The sequence below is a fragment of the Cryptotermes secundus genome, unplaced genomic scaffold, assembly GCF_002891405.2.
Source record: "Cryptotermes secundus unplaced genomic scaffold, Csec_1.0 scaffold226, whole genome shotgun sequence".
Classification (NCBI taxonomy): domain Eukaryota; kingdom Metazoa; phylum Arthropoda; class Insecta; order Blattodea; family Kalotermitidae; genus Cryptotermes; species Cryptotermes secundus.
Genome location: NW_019739212.1, coordinates 367,422 through 380,931, shown reverse-complemented (window position 1 = coordinate 380,931; position 13,510 = coordinate 367,422). Strand labels below are relative to the sequence as shown.

Sequence of the window (13,510 nt, the reverse complement as noted above, 5' to 3'; positions counted from 1 at the left end):
AGCCATACAACCTCAAGCTGACATCTCCCATCTTCGGGATGAATTAACAAGGAGGAGCTTAACATTTTACATCAAATGTTTTAAATTTTTAAGAAGTTTTTAAATATTTAAATATTTTAACATTGGCGTTTTAACTTGAGGGCAGTTTCGGATGGAAAGTGAGAATTGATAGTGCACTCAACTATCCTAGCAAGTGTTGTGCTTTTACACGTCGACATATTGTAGCAGTGTCCACACAACAAACATAAATGTGTACAACATAAACAATGACAGTGTTTTCATAATTGTAGTAAGTGCCTCTGATGATGGTTGTGTCAAACCGAAACATGTAAGGCAGAAGTGATAAAGAAGTGACCTACAAATTGTTACACTTGACGGACTTTTTATTAACTTTGTGAATGTACAATATTCTTTGATTTATAAAATTAGAAAAGTTACCAGAGGGTGACCTGTAGATAGTTAATAAATAAATTCCCTTACCCTGAAATTTAAACTTAACAGCACATACCTCAATTTCTCTGTCAATGCAATAAGCCTTCAGATTTAGACTGGAGGAGATTATATTGTTCACATATATACACACTCCTCCCTTCTGGAATAGCTTCGTACAATATTGAGCACCGCAAGTAAATTTATCAATAAAAACAGATTGGATTTCCTGCGAAGTTAAGTGGTGTTTGGTGAAACATAATATATGAGGCAATTGCTGTGACAGATGACATAAAATTTCATCAGTTTTCTTTTGAATACCACATATATTCTAATGGAATATGGTTAAGTTAGCCTTATCTAGTGAGTTAAACGTTTTAGAATTCTTTTGCTTAACATTTAAATTCCTAGAATTATTATAATTGTTATGATTATTGATATTATTGAGATTATTAACATTATAGTGACTGGAAGATGAGATTAGATATGTGTTAGGTTCACTTTTCATACTTGAACTCATGTCTATTGAAAGTTTGCTACATGTATTTATACTGTTTAATTTTTCCATAAAAAATCATTCAGTTTGACTGATTTCAAATTTTTGGGCCTAGTGGATTGCTGGATCGCTGCATCATTTGGGATTCTGTCTTTATGTCTGACTTTGTCCATCCTTTCACACTGAACTTCTAATAAATCCCCTTTATCATAATTGAGAGGTTCTTTATCCATATCCTTAATTTGGTCTTCCACATCAGTATCTAATAATTTGGCATCGTTAATGTTCTGGTCACTTGTCTCTGATGATGATGAACAAGACGCCTCATTGAGGGCCTTTATAACTACACTATCCTTGTTAAAATCTGGTTGTTCCAGGTCAGTCTTCTCACTGTCCTCGTTGACTTGATTGCTGTTCTGTCTCATTACTACCTATGCTTTTAATTCTCTGTGGTTTCTTGCTACTACCTTAGTTGATAGTTTGCTTATTTTGGCTAATGATATATCCTTATTCACCGAGTCTACCACGTTGTCTTCTTCTCCATCCATCCACGGGAGAGGGACAGCCACTTTATTCTGTGTTCTTGTCACCACTGCTAGAATCAATGATGTCCATTTGTTTATTAGCCAAGTTTTACCTTTCAAATTCATGTGCAGACCGTTGTTAATAAAATGTTATGTTTTTAGGCATATTACATAGGCGGATGTAATCATAAGAACATAATTGCTTACTTAATTTTCTATTAAATATATCAACTTCCCTGTTTACACAAGATGATGATTGCAGGTCAAAACAATGTGGAGCAGTCACTATAATCATATTAGTATTCTCCAGGCTTTTTACAAAGTTCAAAATTAATCTTAGTCCCAGAGAGGACTCGTTTTTGGCAATATCTCTAGACCCACCACAAAAAATCACTACGTCTCTTTTCAATAATTTGTCATCCTTTAAGTTCATGGAATATAAAATCGCACTTACATTGGCATTTGGCTTTGTAATCCCAATAACCCTAAAGGCTTTTCCTAGGGAATTCGCCAGTTTTTCAGAACAGCCTCTAACGTGGCTATCGCCAATGATGAAGATTCTATTGCTTTTCGTTGATCTTCTTGTAAATGTGCCTGGTTCTCTAGTTTTACTATTATCACATCTATCTTGATTATGAAACAACTGTTCATACCTATTCACAGTTACCACTACGGGAATATTTTGTCATTTGTGGGTCGGTAGATTCTTATTCCCTAAATTAGGAGTGTCTTTCCTGTTTGGAACTTGCTTCCATCCCCTGTTGTTATCTATACCAGCGAGTTGACTTTGATTCATTTCTTCCTCTACGCTGTTGGATAGGTTATAATTGCTCGCCTGGTTATTTCTTTCCTCTCGTAGTAATCTCACTATAAGTTGAGCCGATTTTAGTTTGTTCCATAATTTTAGTAAATCAGACTTCATTTCTATGCACTTTGGACACCAATTCCCACCTCTCTCAACAAGATTTGAATCAAAAATACACAAGTTGACCTTCATTCGACGCCATATTGAATATATCTTACCTTATATATTCTTATGTGATAAGGTTAAAATGTGGGAACTAAAATGTTAAATAATAAAAGTAGGTGAATAAAGTAGACTAGAATAAAATGCAGTTGGAATGATCCCTGTAATGTGTTTTGTTATTTTCCTCAATGTTTATATGTTTTACAGAGATGTGTGGCAACTATTTGCTTGTAGCTTCATGCATTGTAGGTTTGTACATTTAGTGATTAGATAGGGGTTGAATGTGTAGATGTGATGCAGTTTCATGAGTACATTTTTCTTTCCACTGTACGAAGGGGGACCCAAAAATAACCAGAACTGACCTGTTGCGCGCGCATGCTTTGTAGTTACGAGTTGTGCTGCTAGGTGGTGTTAGCTGGGGGTCTCCCACGACTGTTAGTGAGCTGGCGTCAGTCTGAGTTAAGTGGTTTGTCTGTGGTGCTCTGTTGTGTGAGTTCCTGTTTCAACCCTTTGGCGATTAGTGAGATGGCCGACCAGAAGGAACAAAGAGTGTGCATGAAATTTTGCTACCCGTAGCACCAAGACTCATCGCCAGTCACAATTCTTTTAAGAAATTCTGGATCGTTCTGCACTTCACTCTTCAAGTCGCAGCAAACATTCACGCGGTTTTCTCTTTGGTCATCTCCGAGCAAGCGAGGAACAAATTTTGCAGACACCCGTCTCATGTGCAAACCTTCGGTTAAAATTTGCTGGACCGTGCTCCATGAGATGTTCGTTTCCTCAGAAAGTTGGTCAATGGTCTTTCGACGATCTTCATCAATTGCACGTTTGATTTTGGCAATGTTTTCGTCATATCTTCCTGTCGAAGGATGCCCGGGGCGTGGCATGTCTTCTGTTGACATGTTGCCAGATTTGAAACGGCAAAACCACTCGTAGACCTGTGATTTCCCCAAAGCATCATCATTAAAGGCTTGCCGAAGCATCCCAACAGTCTCGGCTGCAGTTTTCCCTAACAGAAAGCAAAATTTCACGCACACTCTTTGTTCCTTCTGGTCGGCCATCTCACTAATCGCCAAAGGGTTGAAACAGGAACTCACACAACAGAGCACCACAGACAAACCACTTAACTCAGACTGACGCCAGCTCACTAACAGTCGTGGGAGACCCCCAGCTAACACTACCTAGCAGCACAACTCGTAACTACAAAGCATGCGCGCGCAACAGGTCGGTTCCAGTTATTTTTGGGTCCCCCCTCGTATATTATTGGTTATGAAGTTGTATGACATTAACGTCAATGGCAAATAGCAGATCCTACCCTACTTCTACCTAGCAGAGGAGTTTTGTCTTAACCACAGTACTGTCATATTATGGTCAGGAACTAACTGATCAAACCATGTAATTTCTTTCCAGAACTTATTTGAAATTCCCAAAGGAATCCTGTTGCTACCCATGCAAAACATATGTCCATACCACTGTACTCCTAATTTGATCAGCTTTTCTCGCAGTGTTTCCACTTTTAGACCTTATCTAATGTACTTGTTTTGGATTTTGATTTATTAACAGTTTGATTTTGAATCATAGCAAACTCTGTGAAATGTTACAGAACAGTATTGTGTTAATTTATTTTTACAGATTTCTATCGAAGAAATAAAAGGCACTGTGTTTACACAGCAAGAACCTGCCAGGTGCTTGGTATGCAGCCTCTCAGCAAATGCCAACAATCAGTTTATCCACATGCAAGGCAACTCACCTGTGACATCAGCATCTCACATTCCTGTGGTAACCAAATTAGCACAAGTAGTATTAGACAATCAAACACAGATTATTAAACTTCAAAATGATTTCATATGCAGACGATGCTTCAATTTAATTGACACAGTTGACTGTTTGGAGGCAAAATTAGCTGCCCTAAAAAAGGATATAATACAACTGTTTGAAACCCGGCTTATCGCCTTAAAAGCTCTTGAAAATTGGAAAGTAAACGATCTTACAGAAAAAAATGTGAAGGACCCAAAACCCAGTGAGGATGTACCTTCATCTAAAGACCTACCAGTGGATACTTCACAAAATATGTATATAGATAAATTAGATAATATTGCAGTCAAATCTTGTGAAAATGGGGGAAAAATAGATAAAGATAATGAAGATAAAAGAAGTAAAAATTCTGATGAAAAAGTACTAATAGAATATGAGAAGACCGATATTGCTTTTGATAAACAAAATGCATACGATGATGGCTCCACATCAGCATGTGATAACACTCTTGAAGTGGAAGTGGCATCTCATGTAAAGTTTCAATGTGATATCTGCAGTAAGTCATTTGCAAACAAAGAATATTTAACCAAGCATCACCAGCAGCAACACACCAAACAGTTTAGCTTTTGTTGTGATCAGTGTGGGAAGGGATTCACCTTGAGGCGTGCACTGGAGAACCACCTGTTGCTGCATGCTGGGGAGTTCCGTTACCAGTGTGAACTCTGTGGTAAGCTCTTCATTCAGCGTTATTGTTTGGATGATCATCTGCGTAAGCATGAGGGCCGATTTCGTTTTACTTGTCAGCAGTGTGGGAAGGGTTTTATGTGCCGTAACTCACTGCACATTCATACAAGGACTCACACAGGAGAGCGTCCCTTTGTGTGTCAGCACTGTGGTAAATGTTTCAGTTCCAGCTCAAATCTTGTGGCTCATATTCGTGTGTGTTCCAGAGACCTGCCATTCAGTTGCAGTCAGTGCACCAAGAGTTTTGCTCTCATGGCGCGACTCAGGGCTCATGTTTTGTCGCAGCACGAAGGGCAATACCGATTTAAGTGTGCAGTGTGCAGCAAAGGTTTCACAAAGGATTCTGATCGAAAAATTCATGCACGGTCACATTCAGGGGAAAAGCCCCATAAATGTGTTATCTGTGGTAAATGTTACAGTAGTATAGGGAATCTGAATCAGCATGCAAAGCAGCATGATCGGGAGCGACCTTTCAAGTGTTTGATATGTGGCCAAGGTTTCTTGCGCCGAGAAACCCTTGCTGGTCATATGAATCAGCATACTGGTGCTCGTCCATTTAGTTGTGATCTGTGCAACAAAACATTTATGTCAAAACGAAACCTGTATGCACATCATAAGTGGCATGCAGGTACCATCAAGCGCTACACTTGTACCATATGTGGAAAATCATTTAACCATGGTTTACAGGTCCACATGAGGACCCATTCAGGTCATAAACCTTACACATGTTCAGAATGTGATATGGCCTTTACTGTTAGAAGTACCTTAAGCAAACATGTAAAAAGCAAACACCAGAAAGCTATAGGCATACAGTTTGAAAAGCAATCTTAATATGTAAAAAAAAAAAGTCATGCTTTGTTGGGTTACTGATATGTTGACAAATGTCAATAACACACTTAATGAAAGTTGTTCATTTTATTTATTACTGAGGTTACTGAACTTCCATCTCAGACTGTTCTCCGCCACTTTCACTGTTACTGTCTGACCCAGAATTCTCTTCATTGTCATCTGAGCTACTGCTGGATGCTAACCATTCTTGGCTTGTTAGATCATTTTGGATCAATGTCTTCCATTCATCCAGTTTATGCAGATCTGGAAAACAAAGAATTTTCTTTAATGCATCAAAAAATTGAACTATCTTTATGTAATGGAATCCTTGGGAAGCTCACGGTCACTCAGCTTGTCAAGAATTTCCCTGTCTTCTGTGGAACTTGAAGTTTCATTGTATGTTCATGAGAGTCCATTACTGGACACTGTTCCTGAGTTAGGTGAATCTAGTTTACACAGTCACATCAGATTTCATTAAGACCAATTTTAATATTATCCTTCCTTCGCCCAAGTGGTCTGGCCCTTCAAGATTTTCCAACTAAAATTTTCTACGCTGCACGTTCACCCTTCTCATCCCAATAATATGTTTGATGGGCTAAAAATTATAAAGCTCCTCGTACAGTCTTCTCCATCCTCCTGTTAGTTCTATCTTAGGTCCACATAGTTTCCTCAGTACATTCTGATATCATACATCCTTATTCTGTGTTCCCTTTGGAGTGAGACCAAATCTCGTACTCATGCAAAACAACAGGAAAAATTATAGGTTTGTACTATATTTTGTATATGGGTTTTTGGGTAAGAGATGGGAAGAAGGATTCTGAATGAAATGAGAGAAAGCATTCCAGAAATTTATTCTCCTGTTACCTTCTTTGTTAATGTGATTTTGATTTGCTGTCATTTTCCAAGCACTAAACTCTACCTCATTTCTGAGAGATCTGTTAGGTAAGTCTATATATTACGATCTTGTCCTGCATTCTGTGGCAAGACATGAAAGAGCAGGCTATAGTATAACAAAACAGTGTGATCAAGACTGATATAGCTGGTACAATAATATTTAAATTGAGGTCAGACTGACTGTTCTAGCTCATTTAATACCTCAGTAATATCCATTCACTGCAAGCATTCAGTACACAGTTAAATCTACATTTCAGATTCAAGTAGTGCCCCAAACTGGAAAAAGTGAGGCTGAATGCACATGTGGAAAACCGTTGAACAGAATCTTGTTATCAGAATTTTACCATTTTACTAGTTTATGTGCGCTGTCTGATGAAACTCCTACTGTCTTTTGGACAAGCTGTTCTTGAGCAAGAGGTTTAAATTAAATTTTGAATAAAATTATACTTTACAGAAAACCATCCAATTTGGATTACTTTTTAGTTTCACAAATGTCATCCCGGAAGGATAATTTCTGAAACATACGAGGTCTGACAATAAAATTCCAAACTCACCACCGTGTGCTTGCCGTGGCAGTAGTGCACAGAAACCTCAGTATGGTGTGATGCTGGCATATCAGCATTTCAAATCTATGTTGTTGCTGATCCATGGCAGTCTCTTTCTGAGTGGCATCTATTATTGTTTGTGTGTGTTTTGGTGTGCCTTCGCGAGAATGTCAGAGCATGAATTAGAGCAAGAGCAAACTTGGCAAGAGTGGAAGTGAAATGAGAGAGATGATAGTGCAAGTTTAACCGTACAGCGTGGTTTGACGTGTATGTTTCGTCAAGGTATTTAAATCGTCTGCAGGGGTTCGACGTCTATGTTTCGTCCAGCTGCACACCTATGTTATAACGCCCATAATAATTGATGGTTTTGCTGTAGATTGTTAGATTTTTCGCTGGCCTGTTGTCAGAAGAACAGTATATAATGAGACATGACTTTAGCTGCGTTAAGTCATCGTTACATATGCCTGTCTTGCAGCAAATTCGTGTTGCTTCTGGTAGAAGTTTCCTCATTCAAACTGTTATGAATGGTGTGTTTTCTTTCCTATGAAGTTATAAACAGCAGAGACGTGATATGTGCTGTGTTTATAATATCATATTGCCCTGAGCTGGCCACACTAACACACTCAATTAGAATTCTTAGAAGAGGGATGTCCAAAAATTTATTCTTGCAAGATCGATTGATTTCGCACAGTACATAGCAGCCAGTTCTTAGAAAAACGTCACGAATTAAGGCAGAACACTGTGGTCACCCCCTGTGACGATACGGGTGTGTGTGGGGGAGGGAAAAGAACTCATTCCTTCATGTATTATCGCTCCAGTTGACTCCATTTTATCGTACTGACCTTGGTGGTCGTTTCGAGGGATGACCATAAATATTTTTTTGAGCCAGCTAAGCTCTGCTTTCGTTCACTACATACTAGCCAGTTCTTAGAATAACTTCATGAATTCTGTGGTCACCCCTATGACATCTGCTGCAGCCAAAATGGATGGAATGCATAGCACCAACCCCTTGTTATGATAACTCGTAACGGTTGAATTTACTGCAGCTGACCTGGCAAGCTTATCGACTCACGGAAAGACATTTCCTAGTATTCCTCCTTTGGGAAGAAGGCAAGACCGCACAGAATATCTGTGGTTTATGGAAAAAAGGGCCAAATGAAAGATACGCAGTTTTGGTGTGGTGAATGTGAGACAGCGTTGTGTATAGAAGAATGCTTCAGTGCGTAACATACACTCCTCACATTCTAAACCACCTGCTTCCATTGCCGAGATACCGGGCACTCATATTATAAGGTAAGGTTATAAAAACCATCTTTTAAGATCATTTTAGTGAAAGTTTCATGCTTCAAGGCGTACGATACACTGCTCAAATTCTAAACGACCTGCTTCCATTGCCAAGATACCGGGCGCTCATATTATAAGGTAAGGTTATAAAACCACCTTTTAAGATCATTTTAGTGAAAGTTTCATATTCCTATCTCATATAATTTAAGAACAATGATGAATAAATCATTTTCGAGCAAAATTTAAATGGTCGGCTGAATATATTACTGCTGGAGAGACACGGCAGCGGAATTTAAATGACCGCGCGAAAAGGTTAAAGGGATATGCTATGAGGAATACAGCAGTTTACAAGCAGGTGACAGGTTTTTCTAAGGGAAGAGAAAGTGTCCCTGATGAAGAGAGATCAGGACGGCCAGCAATGAACAGAACTGAAGAAAACATTGCAAAAGTTCATCAAATTGTGCATGAAAATCGTCAGCTGACTGTCAGGCATAGCAGAGCAGGTGAACATCGATGGGGAGACAGTTGGGGAAATCTCAACTGAAGATCTTGACATGAGGAAGGTGTGTGCAAAAATGGTCCCAAAGGAGCTCACCAAAGAACACTGTCTGTGAGGAAGTTTTTATCTAGTAAACAAATAACTGTGCTGGAACACCCTCCCTATTCACCGGATCTAGCCCCCAGTGACTTTTTTCTGTTCCCAAAGATAAAGGAAATATTGAAAGGAAGGCATTTTGATGACACTGATGACATCAGGAATAATACAACAGCAGCTTTGAAGGCCATTCCACAAAACCAGTTCCAAAATTGTTTTGAAGGGTGGACCAGGCAGTGGCATCAGTGCATAGCTTCCCAAGGGGAGTAAGTACTTTGAAGGTGACCATGATATTCAGCAAAGAGGTATGCAACAATTTTACTGCAATGAGTGCGAACAATATTGTCAGACCATGTGTGTATGTATCAAAGTCTGCATGATAGTAAATGAGAAATATGTTCACATATTCTAAATAAGACTTTCACTGGAATTTGAGAAATGCAAGTCTCTGATGACCCATTCTGAATACAGAAGTGAAGTAAAGTATTCATCTTTAGGCTGTACCATAGCTCAAGCGGTTACTCGCTCACTTCCCACCACGGCGCCCTGGGTTCGATCCCGGGTCTGGTCAAGTGGGATTTGTGGTGGACAAAGTGGTGCTGGGACAGGTTTTCTCCGAGTACTTCGGTTTCCACTGCCAATCTTCATTCCACCAATTGCTCCACAATCACCCTCACCTATCCATCTGGGACTGGTACAATAGGCCAGAAGTGGCTGCAGTACAAGGGACTTAGTCCCACCCCACTAGCAATAAAAAAAAAGTATTCATTTTGGCCAGTTCTAACCCTGGAAGCTTGTTTCATCTTATACATAAAATCTTTTTGTATGGAATTTTTCTGTTCCTGTCACAGGTGTGGCTTCTAGCCATTCATAAATCATTTTAACATTACAAAAGTGATCTGTATTCACAGCTGTTTCATTACCTGGCAATCATCTGATTAATAACTGATCACCATGCAGTACCAGAGTGATAAATAGAAAATTAGTAAGAATATGTGTTCCATTATTTAATTGCAGTTCATTTTAAGCAAAGCCTAGGCAGGGAATGGGTAATTTTATTGGTGTGTATATTTAAATTAGAACAAAACCATTATATAACTCAGGATGATGGAGACAGACTTTTCATTGTAGAAACACAGGTTCCTTTGTGAATTATAGTGGACATAGTCACACTGGGGCAGGTTTCTGTGTACCTCAGTTTTCCTCTTTCAGTCAGCATTCCACCAGTCCCTCATTTTCATTTGTGATCTCTCTTAGGATATGTATAGTTCACTTGCGGACTATGGGCCACATACCTTGTTTTAGTTTGTTTGATCTCTCTTAGGATATGTTATAGGCTTGATCGTGAAGGACAGTATCACAACCACATTTCTCATCTGAGGCTTCACCTCAGACCTGGCACCTGGTTGAACTCGTAAGTAAAAGGAAGGTTGATCAAGTAATGCAAATATGGTGAAAACCCCATTTAAGGTTCCTTTGGAGCGCAGTGGACACTAAACTGAGAGAAATCTTAAAAGCAATAAAAGACCTTAAAAATTGGGGAACATAAAGTGGGAGTTCCACCATACTATGTTTTGTACCTAAAGAGTAAAAGTCTGACAGAGTAAACTGCTTATTCCCCTCCTCAACCAGTCCTCCATACAGGTAGAGGAGACCATGCTTCACAGCCAAGCCGCAGTTCATTCTAGGTGACGGAGTGAATGCCTGTTGTGCTCCTGAGCTACTTTCTGCATTTTGTTGAGAGGACAGTGTTGATGTAACAGGACCCACTGTCATTTTAAAAATTCCATCATCTGATATTACAGCAGTAGATGATGAAGGTTCAGCTGGTACCTGTAAATTAAATAAAATGTTTTGTGATAGAATAAATATCACTTGGGAGCACTGTGGAAACCTGTCAACCAAAAAAGAATTAAGAATGCCATTTTCTTGGATGTGGTGCTGCGTAGATCACAATGCCAGCATCCTCGCCATTAAGACCCAATACATGGATCGCATCATTAGGAAGGATATTGAGATTGAGATCCATCCCAACAATATGAACAGAGAGGTGGGTTTTGTCTCAGCAAATCATGGAAGCCTCTCATCTGCTCCCTCAAGAAACCTATGGAACATGATGCCACATCTACAAAGCTGTGCAGGTCAATGCATGCTCGGCAGCTTAGCTCTGAGGTGATTGGGTCAATGCTCGCCCTTCAGTGCCTTAACACAATGTGAATGGAGTAAGTCATATGCTAACTGAAAAGTGTCATATTTGTTCACATGAGCTGAGATGCATTTAGTATAAAAATTATGTAAACTTAACTAGAGCTAATGGTGAACAAAATCCTTATGCAAGGAACAAGGAAAACCCCTACCTTTTCTGTTCTATTATCTTGCAATTCACATATTTCCATTTTATTTAGTACATTATCATAATCAGCATTTTCGGCCTCACTGGATAATTCACTTTTCTCCTTGCGTCTTCTCCTCTGCTCCTCAGAAGCCTTCTTCTTACCAGAGAGTGTAACTGCAAAAATTCACATTCTGCATTAATTCATACTTATGATTACCCAATGGCTTCTGTGTCTCAAGAGATTCACAGAAACCAGTCATGCTACCTGGGTACGTACTGCAACACTAGCCTCAGTCTGATTCAAAATGGGCACCATTAACCAATCCTGGTAGTAGAGCCCCATTACAACACCATTACAATATTAAAGCCTGGCGCTGAACACAATTCTCAGCCAGTTCCATCCACCTCATACAGTCATAAAATTTTTCCCTCACATCCATATTAATACTGTTTTTCTATCTCACTTGTATTCTAAGTGACTGCTTTCCAAAATGTTAGAAAGAAAACTTCCTCATTCTGATACCAGACAAATGTTTGGTCAAAGATAAAGCCCCCAAATTAAAAGACTGAAGATGTGATAATGCACTGCCTGGTGAGAGCTATTGTACATTACATGGGGGCAGTATGAAGCAATGGTGGAATGATGATTAGCAGGAAAAACTGAAAGAAAGTTGTAGGATTTGAGGTTCACACACTGGTGGTTATGAAGAGTACTATCTTCTGGGGTATAACGCCATGTAGCTCTGCTTCCCACCTGCTTTCATGCTAGTATCTTGCTTGGCTTATATCTTCGACCCCAAAGATGAAGATGATGTTCCTCCGAAATATTAGTTGACTTTCAACGGGTGACATGGCATTATACCCCAGAAGATAGTATTCTTAAAAGAAAAGTTGCTCTAATCTCACATGAAGTCACAAAGGACTGAACCTAAGGCTCTGCAGTAACGCGCCATAGCTCAAGCGGTTAGTCACTGGCTTCCTGGATCTGGTCAAGTGGGATTTGTGGTGCACAAAGTGGCGCTGGGGCAGGTTTTCTCAGAGTACTTTGGTTTCCCCTGCCAATGTTCATTCCACCAATTGCTCCGCAATCACCCTCATCTATCATCTGGGGCTGGTACAATAGGCCAGAAGTGGCCGCAGTACAAGGGACTTAGTCCCACCCCACTAGCAATAAAAAAGAAAAAGGCTCTGCAGTGAGAAGCCAGCATATGACTTCTTGAACTATGCCATGGCCTTTCCCATATGCATACCTACTGAAAGTATGTATACTTTTTTATTGCCCCCATTTAAGCTACATGCTCATTTCCACCTCTTATCCTTTATTTTACTACCCTAACAATATTAGATATGCATGGAAGAGACAAGAAATGCATATGGGACTTGGGAGACCTAGTCATGAATACAATATAATATAAAAAATTAATGTGGTATGATCACAGGACAGGGCCAAAAAGGAATATTTTGAGAAGATATGTAATGAGATTATAGAATTTCAAAGAACAGGACGTTATGATTTGATGTACATGAAGACAAAAGAACTAGGATGGAAAGAGAATCGTGGGATTCAAAATGTTGGCATCGAAGACTCCCAGGGGAATAGAATAGTAGATCAGAGACAAGTGCTGAAAATTTGGGAAAAGTATATTACAGAACTATATGATCGACCTAATCGGCCAGAAACCTTAGACGTTGAACCGGAAGAAGAAGTAGATACAGACGGGAAAGGACCATATATTTTACAAAGTGAGGTGGAAAAAGCTATCAAGGAAATGAGGAAGGGAAAGGCTACAGGAGATGATGATGTACCTGGAGATGTGCTCAAGTTACTGGGAGAAGGTGGTTTGAAAACATTGACAGGACTAATAAACACCATATATGAAAGTGGAGAGTGGCCCAAGGACCTTACAGAAGTTACAATGATTGCCTTAAAGAAAAAGACAAAAGCTACAAAATGCAGCGACCATCGCACAATAAGCCTTATTGCACATACAGCAAAGATAATAGCAAAGATACTTAAAAGAAGAATTGAAAGGAAAATAGAGGATGTACTTGGAGAAGATCAGTTTGGATTTAGAAGAGGAAAAGGAACCAGGGATGCAATTGGGATGATGAGA

General features: G+C 39.4%; 2 protein-coding genes across 6 annotated transcripts in view; one reads left to right on the top strand and one right to left on the bottom strand.

Moving 5' to 3' along the window:
* The window catches only part of LOC111871658, a 29,353-nt gene that overhangs the window by 12,697 nt on the left and 3,146 nt on the right, over window positions 1–13,510 (top strand). For 4 of the 5 annotated variants that reach the window (XM_033754335.1, XM_023864900.2, XM_033754334.1 and 1 more), the window contains one exon: window positions 4,049–5,839. In XM_033754335.1, coding sequence (XP_033610226.1) covers window positions 4,049–5,746 — 1,698 coding nt within the window. In that variant the 3' untranslated portion in view covers window positions 5,747–5,839. Of the gene's footprint in view, window positions 1–4,048; window positions 5,840–13,510 lie in introns of those variants that run through there. The other variant, XM_023864901.2, reaches the window with a different exon arrangement.
* LOC111871659 (kelch domain-containing protein 4) overlaps window positions 5,816–13,510 on the bottom strand; it is a 25,569-nt gene continuing 17,874 nt past the window's right edge. Inside the window, exons 7-9 of the mRNA XM_023864902.2 lie at window positions 11,419–11,570; window positions 10,642–10,894; window positions 5,816–6,007 (exon numbers count right to left, since the gene is read on the bottom strand). Of these exons, the coding sequence (XP_023720670.1) occupies window positions 5,847–6,007; window positions 10,642–10,894; window positions 11,419–11,570 (566 nt within the window). The 3' untranslated portion in view covers window positions 5,816–5,846. The remainder of the gene's footprint in view (window positions 6,008–10,641; window positions 10,895–11,418; window positions 11,571–13,510) is intronic.